This window comes from Carassius auratus, chromosome 34 (genome assembly GCF_003368295.1).
Source record: "Carassius auratus strain Wakin chromosome 34, ASM336829v1, whole genome shotgun sequence".
Taxonomy (NCBI): Eukaryota; Metazoa; Chordata; class Actinopteri; order Cypriniformes; family Cyprinidae; genus Carassius; species Carassius auratus.
The window spans coordinates 4,201,345-4,225,079 of NC_039276.1; the positions used below are offsets into that span (position 1 = coordinate 4,201,345).

Here is a 23,735-nt window from a genome sequence, read left to right on the forward strand (position 1 = left end):
TGCAGGACAGCGGCACTCCTGGACCTTCGTTGCCTATCCCTGGTCCAGAGCATTTCAGAGTTATTATTTTCCACCACAATCCCTTCCTGGCTTTTTGGATAGTTTATACTAAATGTAAACATTTCCACCTGTTGTTCCCAGATGAAACGCTCTGAGTGTACAGCGCTCCACCTGTGCAGGAACACCTGCCCTGTAGATGTTTTGTCCCAGAACACATGTTCGTAACACTGTCTGAGTCTACTGTCCTTCAACCATGTCCTGATTTGATCTGCTGGTCGCTGATTTAGTGCAGACGTTTGTATGCAATCTAAGGCCAAACATGTGCTGCATTGCCACGTCATCTAGAGCACGGATGCTGTCCTGAGGGTTCATATATTGTACACATGGAGCTGTTTTAGGGCAAGATGGCCAGGATTGGCTTCATATGGCAGTTATGAGATCAAATTGTTACCCATCTCTATTCTGATTATTGTAATCCGGAGAGCCTTCAAATCAGCATTTGAGTTCCTTCACAAGAATATTGTTTGCTGCACACTAGCTACAAATGGCTAACTTTTGTTAGCTGCATGCAATATTATGAAAAAATAAACATAAGCCATTCAAAGCCATGGGTAATGTTATGTTCCACAGAAGAAAGAAAGTCATTCAGTTCTGGAATTACACAAGGGTAGACTGACATCAGAATTATCATTGAATTACAAAATTCTTCCACTAAGAATGCTAATTCATTAGGCTCACTGTAGACTGTTTACTGTGTGGCTAAGGGCATTAATATCAGTTTGAAGCCACAGGTAGGCCATGTATTTATCAGCATTTTACAACAATTCTGAGTGAGGCTCCCCGAATCAGAAGTTGGAGTTATCAGTTAGTTGCTTATGTTAGTTTATTAGCAACACAAAAGGTAAGTCTATCAATCTGATTCTAGGTTTAGCAGAAGGAAATGTGTGTCCTGCCAGGTCCCACCCCCACAGCGTAATGCAACCTTGGCTTTAGCTTGAAGATGAAATCCTTTCTGCGGCACATGCAGCGTAAACCTTTACTTTATCCTTTTTTACTGCAAATTAAAATTTTGTTGCTTTTTCCGTCTGATTTTACGAGAAACATCTGGGGCTTGCACCACTCCTTAACTGTGGCCCGAGGCGTTCTGGCTCAGAAGCAAGGCGGGGATAATGAGACGGTATCAAACACACTGCTGATTGATATAGGCACTCTACCCTCAATACAATGAACAGGTTTTTTCATTACTAGATGATTGATATTTTATTATTACTAGCAAATCTGTTAAAAAAAACAATATTTAGTGATTCATGACTTTAGGCCTAATCACGTTTTTGCATGCTTACCAATGATGCCTTCTGTTGGCACATGTTGCGGTTTATTTCATTTTTTTCATTGATTTACCTAAAAATAATTCATTTTTTTATAAATGAAACAATACTTAAATCGTTTACATCAGTCGACTAAAATAGTATTTGCATTTTTTAAAATAAATGATATTTATTAAAACCAAATCATCTTTTACGTAGACTATTTTCGCTCGGTTCATTCCAGCTTTATTGGTTCACTCATCTCGGCTCCTTTAGATTCGGACGTGATTCGTTAAATCCGATAGGCCAATGTGAACGAATCCTTAAGGAGAATTTGTGAATGAATCATTTTGTGAACAAGTTCCCGTTTTATTGTATCAACACTGAAAGTGCTCTTGCATTCCGTTTGCTAGAGTTGATTAATTGCTGTTGCTCTATGCGCCAGATGGACGTTTTTCCCCCTCTGCGTCGCGTCACGTTGCGGCGCGTGACTCGCGTCTCGACGTCGAGCAGCTCTCGAGACCCCTGCGTTTAGTTCGTTTCCTGCGGTTGCAGAGATTTGCGCAGGTGCACAGAAAAAGCGAGAGGTGTGTATCTACGGGCTGGTTCTCACTCTTTACCGCAGTTTTCACCAGAGTGTGTTTTTATTTTTTTGGTTCTTTTTTCTTTGGGTTTCCCCGTCACCACAAGAGAATATTTAAGAAATGTGAGATATGTTTAACCTGCAGCTGTTTTCTCGAAAGCGTATGTCCATATTTAGGTCAATTGGGTATCGCAAATTTTGTTTGTCAGTAAAAGGACACATTTTCTATGATGAACATGTTTTCCATATGTAAAGTAGCTAATATTAATTATCATATTTTTATTGGTTAATGATGTCTAGGTGGTAAAAATGTTATATAAAAAAATGATGTAGGCCAAGGGTGCATAATCTGCGATAATATTTTATTATTATGTCCTTAAAATTATTTTTATTACTTATTCATTAAAATGATTTCCACTGAATCAAATATGTTTTAAAACATTTGACTTTAAAATAGACTTCAAAATAGTGTGAAATCAAAAATGTGCAACATTTGAAGTAATTCCGTTGTCATGTGACAAGAAAACCATAAAACAAAGAGGATTGTTTTGTACTTGGTTACACCACCACATTATTAGAGTCATAAAATCCAGTTTTGTATTGCAAATGGTATTTAAAAATGTATAAAAAGCAACATAAATGTTGTTTTAAACAATTTATTTAACTATTTTCCCTACTCAAACTATTTTATATTTCTAAACTTTTTTTTTTTTTTTATCATCTTTACAGGTCATTGACCCAAAGAGTCTACAGACATGCATCTTATCTGATGTAAAGGTACCTGCCAAAGTTCAATAATTGACTTCAATCATTATTTAAAGCTCAGAAATATCATAAAAGCAAACAAACTGATAAAAGCGATCAAAATAACAAACACAACTTTTAAATCGTTATTAAGTGCCAGAAAAAATACTTGAAATGAAAGATTTCTGACACAGTGTTTTGTGATTTAATGCCATCAGATGTTTTAAAGAGGAGAGTTCAAGTACTCTTGCACAGAACAACTGAGCTTTATCAAACATTAATGCCTCAACAGTGGAGTCGTTTCTTTTAGATTTCTATCAAGCTAAGCCTGGGAAAATGAGATGTAAACAATTAAATGCTTTGCGAGCGTTGGTGTAGATTTAAAGGAGAAATGAAAAGGTCTGGTAGGGGTCCGGTATTTAAATGCGGTGGTTATCTGCGGTTGTTAAAGCATTTGCCTGCAGCCGTCTGGATTCAGTGATTTCTTCTTATTAAAGCAGACAAGCTTTTTTTATATAAGCTTAGAGGTAAAACTGGCTGGACTTTCTCTTCGGCTAATGAACCTGCACTGTTTTATAACTGTTTCTTTTTATAACAAAATAAGGGGAAAATCTGAATGTTCTTTACTGTAGTGAAAACTGGCATATCTAGAGTGATTACATGGAAAAAGCAAAGGGTTCACCCCTAAATGTTCAAAAATATGTTTTAATAAATAAGCAAAATGTACAATGGACGGAATTTGAAAATGTTGCATAGGAAAAATCAAACGTATGCATTCATCCATGCAGCGTACTTCAAGAAAGTATTGCTCTAAATTGCATTGGTCCCTTAAAAAAGCTGACAATACTCACAGGTAGCCTATTTACAATAAATTTTTGTTCCCACACACACATATATATATATGTAAATTCTTCTGTTTAGAGACAAACACACAATATAGTTTCCATACAGATAACAGATGGCCTTCCTGTACTATCACCATGCCGACATTTAAGAATAACTTCTGAAAATGATTAAATGTATTTGACGACACAGGAGACGTCATCCAGGTTTCCTCTATATAAAAAGTTCCTTCATGGTTTCCTTCGTGAGGATGCTCAAGTCCATAGGTGTATCTGCTGAATGTCCTTTGGCCACATCACTGAGGTTTAGAGGTTCATCAATAAATCCTTTGGTGTCTTCAAAATTAGTGGAAGTAAACAGTCTGTGGAAGAGAAAAAAGCATTCATAAGAATGGTTTAAAAATCTGATTTTTGCTATCAAATAGTCCTGAAACTTCTTTGCAGGGATTTTCTGAGAAGGCTTAAAGCTTGACGGTCTGTCTGTTTTCGAACGCACAGACATGGTTTAAGATGTAGAGAAATGGGAAGCTATTAATGATCCCATTATTTAATTCTGAGCTGGAGCACATGCTTACACAGGAAAAGGCTTGATTCAAACATGTTACACAAATCCCAGGTGGAATTACGTCACTGGAAAATAGCTGTGTTTTAGAGGGTCTTACTTCTGATTTCTCAGTAGCACATATTACTTTATCAAAAGAAATTCAAAATAAAAATGATCAGAAGAATTGAGTTTTACAGTTTTTGACAGCTGTGTGTAATCTAGATTGATTGATGGAGGCCAGCTTTATCCACTCGGTTCAAATGGAATGGTTAAAATGCATAATTATGAATACTCATTTCAATTATTAGTGATTTAAAGTAGGACTGTATTCAGTATTATTGACATGGAGGTTCAAATAATAAAAATACCACTAGATAGATAGATAGATAGATAGATAGATAGATAGATAGATAGATAGATAGATAGATAGATAGATAGATAGATAGATACCACTAAATAGATAACTAATATATGCATATTTTTCGTATTAAATAAAATGAAAATGTATTTTAATTTAAAAATCTCAAAATTATTTTTATCACACATTAGCCTGAACGATTTCAGCCTTGCCTTAAAGATGTCAGTCTTTGGTTTCAGTGGTTAATGTGAAGTTATTTCACAAGCAAAAGCATGGTTTAGGTGGCAGCCTCACTTAAAAATAAAGGTTACTTTAGAACCGTAAGGAACGTCACTTCGTGATGTCATACAGCAGAATTTAGGAGTGTGATCAGGAGTGTTTTTTGATGTTTTTTTTTCTCAGTGATTTCAAAGATCCTTTTTTTTTTTGCCTTTAATTTCTTTGTACATATAAAAGCGTTCAAATGCATCCAATTTTTCCTCAGTCATGATAATAATTATTTTAAATTTCTCTCTCGAGGTGTTTTTAGCTAATGTTTGATAATGCGCGTTATAAGCTTTTAATTCGCTGGTAAAATGTGAGTTTTAATCGCTAAAGGGAAAATGGTCCACTAAATATAAATGACTCCTGAGGAGCTTGGTTGGGGCGTCATTCGTTTCGTAAGATACTGGATAAAAGTCGGAAACGCTTTGACCCGTGGTGATATGAACTTAACTGAGAGAGAGCGAGAGGAAAAAACAGAATCCAGCGTTTGTTTTTCTTTATATTTTTAGAAAACATGGGCTACATTACTAGTATAATTATCTCCATACTGTCTGTGATTTCTCTGTTTTGGTTTTACTCGAAATATTTGGCTCTGTAGAAAATGTAGCAGTCAAGGAATGTGTAATCATAAACGTTCATTTCTTACTCTAAATGCGCGCGCTTCTATGTTGCATTTTACTGTTTAGATGTTTTACGATTTTATGTTTGTCTTTAAAGCATAATAATATATGTTCTTTAGCCTATATTTATTGATGTATGTGTTCTCCCATTTTAATTCAGGCCAAATGGCATATCGTGACTTCGAGCATTTCTGTTGTAATCATTGAGATCATACATGCCACAGTATATGTCCTAAAGTTTCTGTGACACCAGATTGAATTGACTATCCCCGTGATAGCTAGAATTATCCTCTATATTAAACATTTATTTTAATATCTTATGAAGACATTAATAATAATAATAATAATAATAGCACTTAATCTAATGTAAAATCAAAAACATTTGTTATACATTTCTAATTATTCTGTATTATAAAGTGTAAAATAATCTAAATGCGTTTTGTGCTTGGCCTCAGGATGTTGTATAGAGATCCTTCAGTGGAATTTGTGCAGGTTATTGCTGTAGCACATCTACGCATCAGTAAAAGCCTAGCTAATGATAATACAATAATTTAAAAATTGCTTTTTTATTAATAATTGTAATACTTTACCTACCTAAAAGACCATTTTAAGGGTGTCGAGAGGATATAGTGCTGCATTCGTGCACTGAGCTGTCAGTGTCAGTTGTCCAGAACAGCTGGAGTTTCTCTAAAAGCCTGCTTTTACTACAGGAACGGAGTTAAACTTTTCAAAGGGCTAACCTGACAATATAATAACGTTTCAGATGAACTGCCATCTCTCTACCCACCCTTTCGGCATCGCACGGACGAGTCTCGCTGCTAGTGGGACGCGGACATCGACCACGCGCCCTCCATCCTCCACACCGAGAAGGCGTAACTCAGTCTCTCGTGCGCGACGTAGCTGCAGCTCGACATCTTGTTGTCCATCTCGTCGCTCTGCAGTACCTGACAGAGGAAATCAATGTACCTGGAGGCGAGCTTGAGCGTCTGTATCTTGCTGAGTTTATCCGAGGGGAGCGTGGGGATGATTTTGCGCAAAGACGCGAAGGCATCGTTGAGGGACTGAGTCCGTTGCCTCTCCCTGACGTTCGCCAGGACGCGCTGGTTCTGCAGCTCCTCGAACGACTGCGTGCTGCTCGGGCTCGGCTTTTTGCTCCGTTTATTCACGGAGCTCGGGCTGCTGCCGTCCTCGCTCGACTTTTTACTGTGTCTCCTCTTCCTTCCGAACTTTTTCTGCTGTCTGTCCAGCTCCTCCTCGCTGGTCACCAGGCTGTCCACTGGGGAGACGGGAGAGCTTGAACTCTCTTCCATTTCTCTTTTAAAGAAATGAGAAGGTCGAGGAGAAAACGCGCTCTCCACCTTCGAATCCGTGGTTACACCGTTATATCCGTGCGTTTTTCTGGAGTTTGTTAGTCCTGAGACTGCGCCTCCGCTTCAAAAAGTAGAGATTGGCACAGTTTTCCTCCCTCGGGAAGTTGTTTCCTAATTTTTGGGAAACTTTATCGTAGTCTGTGATGCTAAATACTAGTTTGAATGGAGGGGGAGGAAGCGCTGCTCTCTGATTGGTGGACTAATACACGAGGAGGACCAGTCTTAAGTTACACTGTACCTCTCCAATATCTGACACTCAAATTATACCCCACTTTTAGATCGATGCTCTCAGTTTTAGACGATATGTCAATCTCACACTGTAAAAAAAAAAAAAAAACGGGCAAGGATTATGATAGAAATTATAAGATAGTCAAAAAAATAAATGTAAGAAATTATACACACAAAATATTTTACGTTCTACTTCTAAAAAAGTTTTTTTTTTTTTTTTTTTTTTTAAGAAGTAAAAATAATTAATCTAACATTTGCAATACTATGTATATATTATATTAATATGTATATTCTACGAATTCTGAGTATGGGTCACCATACTTTGCTTTGTCATGTCATGTCATATTGCAATATAAGGCAATTTGTAATATGGTCAAATATTGTTTAATTTAAAAAAATAGGTAAATAGTTGGAATCACCAAATTTAAGAGGATAGGAGATTTCAGAATTTCTTGCATTGAGATTTTATTTTACGTTTTGTTATCTGATTTATTTATTTACTTGATGCCTTTTTAAAATTATTTTATAAGAGCGATCAGGGCTTGTTGTCACATTTTTGTGAATTTTTCTTAATTTCTCAAGAAATCATAAGACATTAAAAAATGTATATAATAAATTATAGACATAAAATAACGTACATTATACTTTTAAAATGAAATAAAAAAATCTCACATTTTAAATACTACAGTGTATATTGTAATAAACAAAGAAATATGCATGTAATATATTAAAATATTGTTGTTTTATTTATTCGTTCATTCATATATTTATTTATTTGATGCCTTTTTGAAGTATTTTCTAAGACAGATCAAGGCTAGTTGTCACACTTTTGAATTCAGTGAATATTTCTCAATAAGTGAGAAAAAAAAACGAGCGTTTGCACCGTTTCTTCCATAGACAAAAAATTGTCACATGCATCCTGCCTTTAACCAGTCTATTATAGTCTTAACAGCATAATGCAACAGACACAAAACAACTTGTCACATTAAAAATGTAATAGAGCAACATATTACACAATAATAGAATATTGGCCCACTAAGCTTTGCAGTATATAGAAAGCTTCTCAGTTAAAATATACCTTCATTAGTTTATATTGGAATTTATAACTTTAATCATTCACAAAATATCAAAGGTTACAACGGTTTTCATTTTTCAAGCTATGCATTATCTATTGAATTTTCATATCCACTTTATGCCGAAAGTCCCCCGTTAATGTTTAAGGTCACACTTTTTCTCATGGTTATTAAGATGCCACGAAAGGTCTCTCACCTCTCTCAGACGTGACACACACAGTAGATGAATTTCTTCATGCCATCCTTTCAAGTCAGATGAAAGACCTCTTCCTATTGTTTTCCAGAATAAGGGTTTCACAATCCCCTAAACACATGTAGGAGTCAGTCTGTTGTGAAGAACTTTTGGCAAAGCATCACAGGCTTTTTCCTCTTACACGGCCATTTGAGTGCCGGGCCTGGACTGTCTCTTTGAATAAGACAATAATAATGCATGTCAGATTTCTTTTACCAGTGTCCAGTGTTCAAAAGAGGCTTTGGGATGTTTTGCATAAGGCACCGGTTTGGTCACATTTGTAAGGTTTTCGATTGTAAATAGAAAATAAATGCCTTATTTCAGAAAGAAGATTTGTTTCCCTTTGATTTATGTGTGTAATCCACATGTGAACAGATGACTGACACTTGAGCCGGAGCCAGCTAGAATAGCCTTGAGAATGCTCAGATGATCTCCATGTCCATTCTGGTTAAAACATGGATGTTCTAAAAGGATTTTATTTTTTTTGTGAGGGTTGTTTGTTTTTAGAGCTCCAAGATAATTCTACATGAAACGTCTTTAATCAATGAGCTTGAAGCAATTATAATTTCACATGCTACAACATCTCTAATATAAAGAAAGTCTACCGGCTTTTACATATGTTCTAGATAGATAACAAACAATGTAAAAACCATCTGCCACATTGATTTTTACTGAAGAACATCCTAATGTAGATCGAATCTCAAATCCCAAATTGAATTTTCTGCTTCATCTCTCCTCTGTTCTACACTGACAGACTGAACTCATTTAAATGAGTAGTTAATCCAAAAATGAAAATTCATATTTCACTTATCATTATGACCAAAACGCTGTGCCTTCTTTTTTTTTTCTGTACACTCTTAAAGTAAAGTTTCCCACCCTGTACCTCAAAACCAGTCTTAAGTCGCTGAGGTATATTTGTATCAATAGCCAAAATACATTGCATGGATCAGAATTATCGATTTTTCTTGAATGCCAAAAATAATTAGGATAGTAAGTAAAGATCATGTTCCATGAAGATATCTTGTAAATTTCATACTGTTAATATATCAAAACATAATTTTTTATTAGTAATATGCATTGCTAAGAAATTAATTTGGACAACTTAAAAAAAAAAAAAAGTTATTTTCACAATATTTATATTTTTTTTAATTTTTTCTACTCTCAGATTCCAGATTTTTCATAGTTGTCTATCAGACAAATATTTTCATGTCCTAACAAACCATACATCAAATGAAAGCTTATTTATTCAGCTTTCAGGTGTTTTATAAATCTCAATTTTTCAAAAATTGATCCTTATGACTGGTTTTGTGCAGGGTCACAAATGTGTTTTTGCAGAGATGCTATTGAAGAATCATGTTAAGTCTCCAAATAATCTTTCAGCCAACAGAGCCATATTTTTTAGCATGAAGAACATTGTAATAATCAAAATATCTTTTTTGCACCACTATACTTTCTGAGCAATGGAAATGTTCCGTGGATTTTTAAGGTTCTTCATGGAACTGATGCCAATAAAGAACCTTCATTTTCAAGAGGGTTGACACAAAAGAGGAATTCTGTCTGCTCTCTTCCGCGTAATGAAAATAAATGAGATTTGGGGATGTCAAGCTCCAAAAATCACGTACAAATAACACATATCCAGCTGAAATGAACAGACTAAAGGTGTATAAATAAAGGTTCTTTATTGGCATTGATGGTTCCATGAAGAATATTTAACATCCATGCAACCTGTGCATTGCACAGAAGGTTCTTTATTATGGAAAACGTTCTTTAGATTAATTAAAAATGTTCTTCACTCTAAGAAATCTTGGTCTTTTTAAGCACTGTTCATGAAAAAATTATTTGGTGAACCAAAATGGTTCTTCACTGCAAATTCCCCCCTTTGGAAATTTATTTTTAAAAATGTAGATAATTTCTCCTCTGAAATGGCATAGGTTTGGAGGGGAGTGAATATGACCAGATTTTTATTTTTGGGTGAACTAAGGGTGAAGTACCCGCCTTTGATAAACGCTTTTTGGATTACCCAGCAGGATGAAGGTGATCAGGCGATTGGGAAGAATGAATATCTTCTGTCCTGTGATTCATAGTTAAAAAATAAGAGAGACATTGACATGAGCCTGTTTCCCCCTGGCCTGACCCGCTCCATCACCACCGCTGTTTCAGATAGACTCCATATGGCTCAGAGGTACAGCCCAGCCTCTCCAGACCAAACTCTTCTGACTTAGTGGTATATATACGCAGTAATACCGTATAGATTTCTCTGAAGGCCTCAGCAGGGGCAGGTTGGGTACCACCTGACCCAGCAGGCAGGTTCTGGAGATGACCCACATCAGATCAAAGATATGCCGTGCCATATTTCACTCTGCTGAAATGACGTGTTTATATCTCTTCGACACTTCCAAATCAGCTCCACATGGCCTGGAACTCTTTAATAAGCTGAAATCCTTTCTGCTGCAGTCCGTCACATCAACCTGCAGATGTTTGCACTTGCAGGCCTATTTTAGATTCAGAAACAAATAGTGAAGGCATGCAGAAGAGAATCTGGTGGTCTTACAGTTTGAGACGTGTATCATAGAAACTGGTTCTAGATGTTCTGGGAAGAATTGTGGAGATTTATTAGACAATCTTAGAGATGTGATGAGTATTATAGTCCCGATAAAAGTGTTAGAATTCAGAACCTCATATGTGACTGTGTTTTGTATGCATATATCAATTCATATATATCTGCCTCAGTGAGCCAATGCATCCAAAGTTTGTGCAATGCCAAGATGAACAAAATATACTCTGCTGGGAATCCCACACAGCTGTTTTTCATTGATGACTCTTACTGAAAGTGCAGTCAGTCTTGATATGACTGCTGCTGCTACTGGAAATGACACAACACTGGAATAAAATGTAATCTCCAAAATGCGCTTTTCAATGATGATTCCCTTTATCTTTTCAGCAAGTAGCTGAGGATCAACAGATGCCTTGTTCCTCACTCTGTGAATGTGGTGTGAAGATGGCATGCCTCGGTGAACTAATAGTGCAAATGTTCCTGCAAACATTGATGTTTGCATGGATAATCTCTCCGTTTGCACTTGTAGAACTTTGTGCATGTATCCTTAAGAACATATTCTTAATTAAAAAAATACAGTGACCCCAAAATGCATTTTGCACACTTACATTATGGGTCAAAAGATTGGAATACTGTAATTGTGACTTTTAAACGTTTTTTAAGTCTCTAATGCTCACCAAGGCTGCATTACAGTAAAAACGATAATATTTTGGAATATAATTACAGTTTAAAAAAACTGTTTTCTATTTGTATATGTTTTAAATTGATATATAACTTATTCCTGTGATGGCAAAGCTGAATTTTCTTCGTCATTACTCAAGTCTTCAGTATCGCATGATGCTTCAGTAAGCATTCTTATATGCTGATTTGCTGCTCCAAAAAAAAAAGAAAGAAAAAAAAAGTCATCATAATTTTATATTTTTGTGGAAACTGTGATATACTACTCTTAAAAGTAAGATTTAGTTTATACATACAAATTGATCAAAAGTGACTGTAAAGGCATTTATGATGTTACAAAGGAATTCTATTTCAAATGAATTCTGTTTAAATGCTGTCACATTTAAAAATAATTTTTAAAATATGTTCAAATAGTAAATAGTTATTTTAAATTGTAATAATAATCCACAATTTTAATGTTTTACTCTATTTTTCATCAAATGAATACAGCCTTGGTGAGCAGAAGAGACTTTTTTCAATAAAATCCAAAAATCCTAATTATAAAAAAAAACCTTAACTAAAACTAAAAGATCCATAGTGCAAAAGTCACACTTTAAAATTAATGAATGTAAGTACTTTAGATACAGACTATCTAACAAAATGGCATTTCTCTAGCACAAGCACAATTTTCATGCAAAACATTTCAAATTAATAAAAACAAGAACAAAAAACAAAAATTACTATACACTTTGTGGTCAACCATTAATGGATTATGTTCATTGTTAAAGTGAGTGAACTACACCTGTTAACACCAACTTGAGGAGAACACCCACTAAAATAAAATAATTAAAAGTCTATTTTTTCTTTTCTTTTAATGTGACTAAAATAAATGAGTACTTTTTGGAGTCACAATCATTAATCGTTAATTTTATTTTATTGTTTACTTAGTACAAAGCATTGTTTCAGGGGTGGCACTATTTGGCGAGGTCATTGCAATAAATAAATGCTGAAAGTCGAATGTTTAAACTGTCCTAGTAAAATGTCAATGCTTTCTTATTGTGGAGTGAGCTTTGCACCCCTGCGGCGTTAACTCAGACTCTAACAGAGTTTGGCCTCTCATTCATCCATATGACTGTGTTTTCTAGCAAGTCCAGTGACAAGGTGTTTCTAAAATTGCATTAGAGGTCCTTCATAAATGTTTCATTAGGGAGTATGTAGCAGCTTGAAGCATTTAGGTTTGTTTAATATGATGCAGATTGTTTAACCCTCTCCTCCTGCTTTCAGGACGGGTGCTGCACTGGTGTTACGTGGTGTTGGTCCGGGGTGTCTGGTGCCCAAGAACGATTTCGGCTGAAGGAAAGCAAACGGAGCAAAGCACAACCGTTATATGCTGGACCCTGACAGGCAAGCGCTGTTATGTTTTAGTAGCTGTTTTTGAAATAGCTTCACATTTGCAAAGAATATTTTGAACGCTATGAGATGCGTGTAAGTGTCATATGTTTTTCATAACAAAATGCAGATTTTTAAAGTAAACAGAACTGTGTATCTCTCCAAAAGACATCTTTGATCCATCTCAGGAACTGATCTGTATCTCGGTTTGTTTGAACAGAAGACGTTTCTTAGTCACCGTAGAAGACGTGTGTTCTTTGAAGCACAAAATAGATTATGCACATTGTCATTTATTCCATGTTCAAACCCATTGTCATGACTAATTGCACAAAACTTGTTGTAGCGCTTGAGAATTGTAGTCAGTGTTGGTGCAACTCCAGCCCCCGCACAAGCTCTTGCACAAACACTGTAGACTAATGAGAGGTGCAGTTGTGACGGTGGTGCTAAGGTTAGCTTCAGGTACACAGGGCTGTGTGGGCACAGGTGGCCCTTCTAAGTGCTCTCAAATTGGGCAAACACGGGCTGTTTGCCCTGTTGATTGGCCTGGACTGGCTTAGAGGATTGAGTCATGGTTGATGTAAACGCAACAACTACATTTACAGTAAACTGTCGGTGTCAGTTTAAAGTTGCATTAGAAAGCAAAAAAGGTCATAGTCTGTTTGATAGTGTATATTCTAGTTTGAGTAGTTGATTTTAAAGTGTAATTTGCAAATTAATAAACTGACATAATTTGGCACATCTTTTTAACAATACAGTAAATCTACTATGTGTAATAATAATATACTTAAATTATATTGTATAGTATATATTGTTTATATTTTATTTATTAGATTTATATAACCATAGTTTATATATTTCCAAATATTTATTAATCCAAAATGTGCATACTGTATATATACTAAATATATTATATTGATATTTTTTATTTATTTTCCAGCTATTTAAGGGCAGTTCACAAACCGGTACGGTAGCCATTGACTCCCATAGTATTAACAAAAAAAGACTAAAGTCAATTGGTCGCTGTTCAACTGTTTGGTTGGAACAACTTGAGGGTGAGAAAATTGTCAAAATTAGAATTTTATGTGAACTATCCCTTTAAATTCCAAATTTACGCATGTATATGAGGGACACTGGCACTAATTTTGTAGAATAACAGTATAGTATAACAAAAAAGCTCATTTCTTTTCTCTGTATGTAGTTTTTTTATGATTACTGTGTAATGGAAGCAGTCCAGTCAGCTAAGTTTCTATACAATAGTTCTTATGACTCACATTTTCACCATGTGCTTGCTATAATTATTATCAGCGTGACAAAATGGCATGAATTTCAGAGTGACTCAGGATTTGGAGCCCTCTAACTGCACAGAAAAAACTGCTTCGTTAATAAATACATTATAATTGGTTCTGTAGTGATAGCACTCTGGATATAAACCATGCTGTGATTTCCATTGAGTGAGAAAGGCTGAAAATCCTGAAGGTATTTTTTTAAATGGCTCATATGCCCTTGTGGCAATGAAACCGTGACATTCCAAAATGTATTTTAAGGAAAAATGCATATCTCCCCGCTTAGCAAATCACAGTGGCTATCTCAGTGTATGTGTGTGTGTCAAGGCCTTGAAGGGCCTGCAGTAATGAGTAAAGCAGGTGGATGATTTAAAATGTGTTTCACAGCTATCTCAGATCTGCAGAGCGAGTGTGGCGGTGCATGTGTGTGTGGAGATCAATTACTCGAAAGCACTGGATTATCATCTAAATAACAGTGTATGAATTCCCTCTGCTGCTGTAAACTGACCTCGACTCAGTGTTTGACGGTGTCCCAAAAGGCTTCAAGGGTGTCTGTTTAAATCATTTAATCAGTGGTGCTTGTTTCATAAATGACATTTCTAATATGTGAAGTCATGGTGATGCTTTCTAATGTTTGAGAGCTGCGGTTACAATTTTATTCTTGTTTAGACGTCTATTATTTTGATTAGAGAGGCTTTAAATGACAATTGATTTTGTGTATTCAATTGACAATCAAGTCTGTATTCCTTGAATTCCATAATATTTGATGGCAGATATCCTAATGCAAGTCTGCTTTCAGAGGAAGTGATATCATAATCATGTTTAGAGAAGTGAAATGCACAATAAACACAACTGCCCGAGGAGTGTGTGACAGTCTACTTAGATCGGATGAGCAGACAATAAACGAACCCCGCTGCTAAAAGAAAGAAGGCAGAACATCATGAAACTGTCAGGATACAAGTTTATGGGGCTTCATCGATTTTTTTGATTGATTTTGAATTATATGGCTTCAGGACACACTACTTTCATAATAACATTTTATGAAGCATTATACTTCAGTTATAATAGCTTAGTGTGATTATTAAATCAAAAGGGCTGTAATTTAATTAAATAATTATATGTGCTGTGTGTTTCAGATTTAGTTTATTTCTGTCAAAATAAAAGTTTGGTGGTTTAACATTTTAGAATGCTTACATTTAGAAAGCCATAGATATTATTATTGTAATTTTAAAGGTGTACTTTTTATAATAGTAATATTTCTTATTAATGTTTTTTATAATAATAATGATAATTAAAATAATACTTATTATTATTATTATTATTATAGTCAGCCTCCTCTTCATCATAGCCTTATTTATATCTAATCATATATATATATATATATATTTTTTTTTTTTTTTGCTAAACTGGGCAATCCTATTTTTATCACAACATACATTTTTCTAAGAAAAATAGCAATTGATTTTTTTTCAGCAGCCATTTCATTACAATGCTTTATAATTAATTAATTAATATGTCTAATCATTTCATTGAATTATTTAATTTGATTATGGACAGCTATAGTCACACTGAAGTGTTGTTATATGCAAAAGAAGTGCATAAAGATTCTTTAAAAATGTCTACCTGTGTGGACCAGGGAAAAATAAGTTTTAAAAAATTACAGAATTTCCATTTTTTGGACCGCTAAGAAAAGCACTTAAAATAAAAACTTGAGATAATTAAACTAACCACTAGATGGCGATAATAAGGGCCCAGTGTTATTTCTTTTTGTATTATTATTTTTCAAGCTACATTCTTTAAGAATTCTTGTGCAGAAGATCAACTAACAGTATTGTGACAGCGTGCGCATAACAAGTCCAGCCCGTTTGAGTCAGTACAGTACAGTAAGCATGAGTCCCAAAGGTAATTCAGATCTCCACCTGTACGCCCCACTTGAGCTCTACATTGCTCTGACAGCATGGAGCACTAAAACACAGACCTTTTCAGGGTCATACAACATGTAATAAGGGATGTAACTCATGCTGTAATTGAAGCCGCTGGTATAGCAATAGTGCAGCGGGGCTTGTGTTATATGGTGATCGAAGTCATCACACACCTGCTGCTGCCTCCAGAGATGGAGCCGGGGCTCTGGTAAGAACATCACCCTGGATGGAGGAATCAGCCAAATGCATAAATGAAGTCAATACCAATCTCCAAAGACTCTGACTTTAGTGCTTCGGCCTTAAGCATCCATTCAGCTTGTACTCCAGCAGTTATAGAGCACCTCAGAGGATTACATTTACATTTAATCATTTAGCAGACGCTTTTATCCAAAGCGACTTACAAATGAGAACAATAGAAGCAGTCAGGTCAACAAGAGAACAACAACTGTATACAAGTGCCATGACAAGTCTCAGTTAGTCTAGTATAGAACGCATAGCCAGGTATATATAATTTCTTTTTTTTTTTCTTTTTTTATTAAATGAAAAAGACAAGAAAAGGAAAAGTACTGGTGTTAGTAGGTTAAGTGCAGGCGAAAAAGATGAGTATTTCAAATTAGATGTTTCTTGAAAATGAGTAAAGACTCAGCTGTACGAATTGAGATTAGGAGGTCATTCCACCAGCTGGGCACAGTCCAGGAAAAAGTCAGTGAGAGTGATTTTGAATTTCTTTGGGGATCTGTGTGAACACATTCTTAAAAATAAAGGTTCTTTGTTGGAATCTTCGGTTCCATTCAGAACCTTTAACATGCATGGAATCTTTCCATTCCACAAAAGGTTCTTTAGATTATTAAAGAGAGAGTTCACCTAAAAATGAAAATTCTGTCATAATCCACTCCCTCTCAAGTTCTCCCCAACCTGTATAAGTTTCTTTCTTTATTTTTAATACAAAAGAATATATTTTGAAAAATGCTGGTGACCAAACAGTTTATGATTGCCATTGACTTCCATATTTTATTTAATTTTTTTCTCTCTCTGTTCTATAGAAGTCTATGGCTACCGTGATTTTTGGGTAAACTATCCCTTTAAAATGTTTGTCACATTAAGAATTTTTTTTATTTTAGGAACCGTTTCCCCCAAAAATGGTTATTCTAGGGCATCACTGTGAAAACCCTCTTTGGAACTTTAATTTATAAGAGTGCAGTTGAAGTTTCACAGGAAGCGAGTTTATATGGACCATGCTTATTTTACTTTAAGCAGGATCTTTTAAAGGTCAGAAGTTCAAGGGGTTAAACCTGCCCAACAGACTGAGCTTAATTAGCTTTCCATTCCACAAAACGCTAAAGTTTAATTATATCCACCGAGGGCCATTAGCAGCAGAGAGATTGCACTTGAAAAGACTTAAAGACGTATTTTACACACCTCACCTGAGAGGTAAACGTGCTGGATGTTTCACTCCTGCTAGCTCTTTCTCAGAAAATCTGCTCCGCTCATCTTTTATCCTAACATCATCACGCGTTTGCTCCTATAATGGCGGCGATCTGTTTGTAAGTGACTACAGTTTGAGGGTTCCCTGGAGAAGCTTCTTAAACAAAGGGGAAATGGCTAAAACAAATGTGGCTTCGTAGAAGGGGACAGCTGAGAAGCTAATTCATTGTTACACTCTCAGAAAAAAAAGGGTAGGATCTTCCCCTGGAGCTGTACCCTTTTCAAAAAATTTACCTAAATAGGTAAAGGTCAAATGTAAGGTAGAGTAGGGTAAGAGAACATTGTGCAATTACTTTTAAACTGAAACATTAAGACATGTTTAGCATGTGCAGAATGATGATGCATCACCTGATGTGTTCTTATAAATGTGCTAATTTAGTTTTCATAGTCCAATATACATACATATACATTACTATATATATATAAAGTAAAGTGTCTTAAATGTAAAATGCTATATCAACAATTTTATTTTTATTTATGTGAACAATTAAATAACCAATGACAGACAAAGCAGCATCCGAGTAAATCTAAAATGTGTCTCCACATCACTCTTTAACAAATAGACCCAAAAAACTTTGATATTCAACATAATACAATGCCACAGATTTATTATTTTCCAGAGGCACAAAATTAGATCAGTTAACCTTAAAACTGTTGTGACTCACAAATTTTGATATTCAGATTAAATGACAATATTAAAAATAGCATAGCCATTTATCAAGGGGTGATAATCACATATGTAAATGTATGTTTGTGATTAAACATGGCAGCTAAAGTTGTTTAATGTTGCAGAGTTTCAGTCATTTTTAAATCACAGAGATATCAAGTCAAGCGTTTTGTATATTAGCGTTTTGTGTGTATATATATATATATATATATATATATATATACATACATAAGACCTCTAACACTAGCTTGCTCTATTCTTTTCTATTCTATCTATTTTCTTTTTATTTATTATATTATTTAAAAGCCCTTGCTACGTGTACAGTGTTAACCTAACTGATTCTTATTATAGAACTTATATATCATTGCTCTCTTGTTGTTTTTGATTGCTTCCACTGTCTTCATTTGTAAGTCGCTTCGGATAAAAGTGTCTGCTAAATAACTAAATGTAATATATATACATTTATAAAAAATCCTATAAAATTCAATCACACCAAAGAAGTCAAAAAAAGACAAAAAAATAAAAAATTTAATAAATAAAAAGAATAAATTAACAAATAAATACTGCTGTGATCAAATTATTTCATGGTAAAAACCGTCTCTGCTCTAAAATCTGAATGTGGACGATTTGTCCTTTCAATTTGCTTTCCACAGTGAAGCACATGGAAATAAATTTGAACTGCTCCCCTTTTGCCATTCTCTCATCTTGCACACAGACACAAGTGCCACGGCTTTGTCCTGATAAGGCCTCGTTCACAACAAACAACTCAATTCTGGATGAGCAAAAGGGGGCCTGATTCTAACCCACAACAAATTAGAATATAAAAGTGTCCTGAGTGCCGGGAGGTGTAATGTGGTGAGAAGTCTACAGATGTCGTGCAGTCGTCGTGCCACGGCACCATTGAAGAAGAGCGTGAGAAAGGAGGGAGAGGCGACATCTCTCTTCACGGCCCATGCTGCAGTTAATCCCACTTTATCCAAGAGAGCCGAGCTGTCAGATCTGGAGTTGGAGAGCACAAAAGTAGAGCAAACATGAGGCTTAGAATACATTTTAATGACTATTTAACAAGCCGCTGGTCTAAGGCTAACAAAGGCACACTTGTTCATTAAAAGCCTCCCTCTTGAAGAGCTGGAACCCTGGGATGTGGTTAACTAAATATACAGCTCCCTTTCAGTTCAGTGCAGATACTTGTGTCTCAGAAAAAAGGAAGTTTTTGAAAACAGACTGGACAGCTGGGAATAAACTGCACAGTTAATATAAACAATGGGAACTGTTTAATCATGTAAAACAATGCCTGTTTGAGTGACATAAGCCCTATTGAGGACCTATTTGCATATGCACTCCTAATAAACAAGTCATTCACCCCATATGCCCTTGCAAACAAGGGGAACGAAACATTTGTGTGCATGTGGAGAAGTATCCAGTCTGTTCCTAATACTTCAGAATGCTGGTTTAAATGAATAAAATTGCTGCAATGACACTGAGACAGCACACATGTTTGATCTCATTTTCCTGTCATGTTTTTAAAAAGATCAAAGATGTTTTTCTAAACCAATGAGGGATTAAATGATTTAGTTTGTTTATTCGATTTTATTTCCCCCTCGGATACTGGAATGAATTATTTGATTAGCTAAAAAGATGAGTGGTATTTTGTGTGTGTTACATTTGTATTTTATCTTACAAATCTTGATCTTCATCGTTTTTAAAACTGCACATGAGCTAAAGTTATGAGGAGTTTTACTTTGATTGCACACACATATGTGTTTAATAATAATTATATTTTTTTAATTACTTTTTAAATTCACTAAAACAACCCAGTTCATAATGTTCGGGAAGCAGACTACACTCTTCGTTTCATACAGTAGCCTATGTTTTTGATTCACTACAAGGAATTAGTACTTAATATGTGAATTCGATTTTTGAAAACAGAACCGGTTCACAAGAGTCATTCGTTTGGGAATCGAACTAGAATGCTCGCACTGTTTGATTAGATTACACTGTTCGCGCCTTATTTTGATTCAAAGAACCGGTTCCTAGGAGTCATTCCGTTTGCCATTTAGATTTAATTTATAATAACTTTTTGCTCAAATTCTTTATATTTTAATGTTGAAATAACTTAAATTAGAAATCTTTCTTTTCATTAAATATCTCAAACTGTTGGCAACATTTTAGGCCGACACTGTGAAAAATGATTTTTGATTATTGGAATAGGGCCCTTTTTTAACAAGAAAATACATTCTTAATCTTTCAACTTAAAAACATCACTTTTTTTAAAAAATTTCCTAACAATTTCTGAGCAAAAGTTGTTTCTTCGCCAATTTTTCCTCCAGTGTAGCCTACATAAGTTTCACTGTCATCTTACCACTTGTGTTCCAGATGGCACTGGTCTGATTCTTATAGCCGTTCTTCATGCATTCATCGACATAGGACTTGGGGTCACAGCCTGACATGAGGATTTCCCGAAGCAGTGCGATGTAAGCGATGGCCAGTCTTAAGGTGTCTATTTTGGAGAGCCGTTTCTCGTAGGGGAACGTGGGCACGTGGCAGCGCAGCTCCTCAAACGCAGAGTTGATGCTGAGCATCCTCTTCCTCTCCCGGATGTTGGCGGCGTGGCGCTGCACCTTGTGCGGATGATGGGACGTCAAGCGCCTCTGCTGCTGACTGTGCTGGCCGGTCTCATGTGGTTCATTCACTAAGGAGCTGTCCACTTCAGCACCGACCTCCAGCAGTGGAGACTGTGAGTCTAAGTCCGTGAAGGTCAGCTGAGCCTCGGGGAACACGGACTGACACCCGAAAGAAGACCAGGGCGACATCTGACCTGTCATTGCGCTGCAGTCAAACAGCAGCGTGTCCAGCTGAGACTGGAACTGAAAGTTGGGGTCCATTTGGCCCCAGAAGGCAAAGTCTGTGGCAGCATCTTGAGCATCGAAATCAAAAAAGATGTCTTCCATTTTTCTTCAGATGTCACTAATACTGTGTTTGTGAGGTTAGAGCTTTAACTACCACGCGTGCACTGGGCAGCGCTGGGCAAAATGGCCATTAAATAGCTCCAGGTCTCGCCGCAGGGTGCTTGTCTCTATTCAACAGGTTTGAAAAGGAGCTCATTAGGACGCTTGCCTCCTCCTAATGACTCTCTGCCATTTCAAAAGCACTCGACGGCATCGGTTGATGCCCTGAGCACGTGTGACGTGTCCAATCGTAAAGTTATCCTAAGCTGTTTGCTATTCGGTTTAAGCAGTGGACTAATATTTACTGCAGCGACTGGATGATCTGAAGTATTTGCTTCATGTCATTAAATTGTTAGTTAAGTCGTCTCGAACATGATTTGCCAAAGTCCTAAACACCTGTCTTTGTGATGGTCATTCTTCACCATCTGATGTGGATGATTTTGGGAATATATATACATACTTCAAAAACATAACTACCCTCTTTCATATGAGATTCATTATTATTATTATTTTGAGATGTTGACAAAATACTTTTTTAAACTTTCGGAAATGTTTAATTTTGTCATAAATAATAAGCTTCAGCCCCCCTAAACTTATGCCCAGCCCCCCTAAAAAATTATTTGATTAATTAATTAGTGATCGCTTCAGTCCCCTTTAAAAACTCATTTGAGACGGTGGCAAGCTGCATCAAGTTCCGGCTCCTCCCCTGATCTGAGTCTGCATGGATTCAGCGCGTTTTTCAATCCACAGGGGCGCCGAGCAGAGCGAACATCAGAGAGTACAAGGTGTGTGTGTGTGTGTGTGTGTGTGTGCGTGTGCGCGTGTGTGTGTGCGTGTGGTGTGTGTGTTCTCGCATCCAATACCAGTACGTCTTCGCTGCTTTCACTTTCAGCCTTTATCACAGTGTGACAGATGTTTTTTCTTCCAACAAAAATGAAGCGATTAACACCCATGAAAACATACTTTAGAAAACGATCATGATTTATTTTAATTTACTTTTTGAAATTGAAAACATATTATTGTGTATTTCGGCATTACATTATGCAGCCATGCAAAATAAATTATTAACGAAACACATCATTGTCTGAAAGTACTAAATGGCACAGAGAGAGAAACATCATGTGGAGTTATTTTGTTTTCTATTATTAAACATAATTTTGTATTAAGTAATAATTAATCATTAGTGTATCATGATACATATATTAGAGTAAGAGTAAAGGGATCTGTGATTTTTTTTTTATTTTTTTTTTAAGTAATTGATTTATAGAAGTGGCAAATTGATAATGATGTTATTTTTAATAAATATAAATAAATATAGAACAGATTAAACATATTGCCAATAGACAATTACATTAATACATGTTTTGTCTATATTCTTAATGAATATTAGCTGGTTAGTTAAATGATTTGAAATGAAATAAATGTTCAGGGGCTGACTTGATGTATAACCAACCGTATTGTTGATTATAAAGGCTAAAAAGCTAAAAATTAATAATAATAATAATAATAATAATAATATAATAATTTATATTTCATTGTAGATGGATATACAACATTTTTTTTGTCGTGCGGGAGTAGGTCTGCAAATGAGCAACAGTCAGGTGAGAATAGAACAGACAGCCTCACACACACACACACAATACCACTGTGTTCCCAAGATTCATTGCAGTCATTGAACCCTTATGTTGCTTTAATTTTCTGCCAATTTCCATGTACATTTCATAAGAAAAAGCAGTGGTATCATCAAAGGATAAACATGAATGTCCTAATACTGAATCAGGAAGTCTTTATTGTAAAAAAAATAAAAAAAAATAAAAAATATCTACATTCCCAATTCAAAATTTTCCAGTGACTGGTCACATCTAAAAAACTGTATTAGTTTTTTTTACAGTGTTATATATGGCTCAGTCAGTACTCCTACTCCCATATATGAAATACAGGGAATACAATGGAATAGTGGATTGCAATAAGGTTAGTAGTATACAACCCTACCCTAATAGTAAAATAATATTTTTTAATCATACCCTTATTGGGGGCTGAGCCCGCCTAAAATCAAAATCTTAGAATCGCCCCTGACACAAGCAGACTAGTTTTGTCTCTTTACATCTTAAAATTGTATTGTTTACATCAGGCGAGTCCTAAAACTCATGCAAAGAATGTTATTTCATAAACATGTTTTCTTAGAAGACATGATCGGAAACTATTGTATTTAATTTTACCTGAATTGCACCTTTTTTATTTCTATTCATTCATTGTTTTTCCAGCCGCTCAGCAGGGTTTACTACAATAACATATTATATTGCAAATTATTATTTTTAAATGTAAATATTAAAATAATAGAATTAAAATGTTGTTATATTTTACATATTTATATATGTTATTTAATGCATTTTAGCAAGTGAATGGGCTTGCATTTAATCACTGCATTGTAGAATTACACATTGTAAGTATCATTCATAATAATTTGTAAATTATATTTTGAATGATTACTATTGACGTAATTGACACTTAAAGTTTATTTAAAAAAGAACATTAAATTTAATAAATAAGCTTTTATTTTTTCATATCGAGGACACAGACAAGATTTTAAAAAAAAAATTTTTTTTCTTCGTTTCCTATTTAACATCTCTTAATAAATTAGTTAAATAGGGTTTTCATTCTGCTG

The 23,735-nt window shown here is 35.3% G+C and overlaps 2 protein-coding genes across 2 annotated transcripts; both read right to left on the reverse strand.

Moving 5' to 3' along the window:
* Window positions 1-3,319: 3,319 nt before the first annotated feature.
* Window positions 3,320-6,772, reverse strand: twist2. The gene is made up of 2 exons (XM_026217536.1): window positions 6,050-6,772; window positions 3,320-3,838 (listed from the first exon to the last, which is right to left on the reverse strand). Exon 1 carries the CDS (start codon window positions 6,570-6,572, stop codon window positions 6,081-6,083), a length of 492 nt encoding a protein of 163 aa, XP_026073321.1. The 5' UTR covers window positions 6,573-6,772; the 3' UTR covers window positions 3,320-3,838; window positions 6,050-6,080.
* Window positions 6,773-18,704: 11,932 nt separating this feature from the next.
* Window positions 18,705-21,453, reverse strand: LOC113053722 (protein twist). The gene is made up of 2 exons (XM_026218998.1): window positions 20,485-21,453; window positions 18,705-19,121 (listed from the first exon to the last, which is right to left on the reverse strand). Exons 1-2 carry the CDS (start codon window positions 21,071-21,073, stop codon window positions 19,084-19,086), a joined length of 627 nt encoding a protein of 208 aa, XP_026074783.1. The 5' UTR covers window positions 21,074-21,453; the 3' UTR covers window positions 18,705-19,083.
* Window positions 21,454-23,735: the final 2,282 nt, after the last annotated feature.

Bases quoted from the DNA above. Each gene is read 5' to 3' on its own strand.
- twist2 (XM_026217536.1), bottom strand. From the start codon at position 6,572: ATGGAAGAGAGTTCAAGCTCTCCCGTCTCCCCAGTGGACAGCCTGGTG.
- LOC113053722 (XM_026218998.1), bottom strand. From the start codon at position 21,073: ATGGAAGACATCTTTTTTGATTTCGATGCTCAAGATGCTGCCACAGAC. The intron at 19,122-20,484 runs GTAAGATGACAG...CTCCAACTCCAG, and splicing joins TGCCATCTGGAACACAAGTG to ATCTGACAGCTCGGCTCTCT.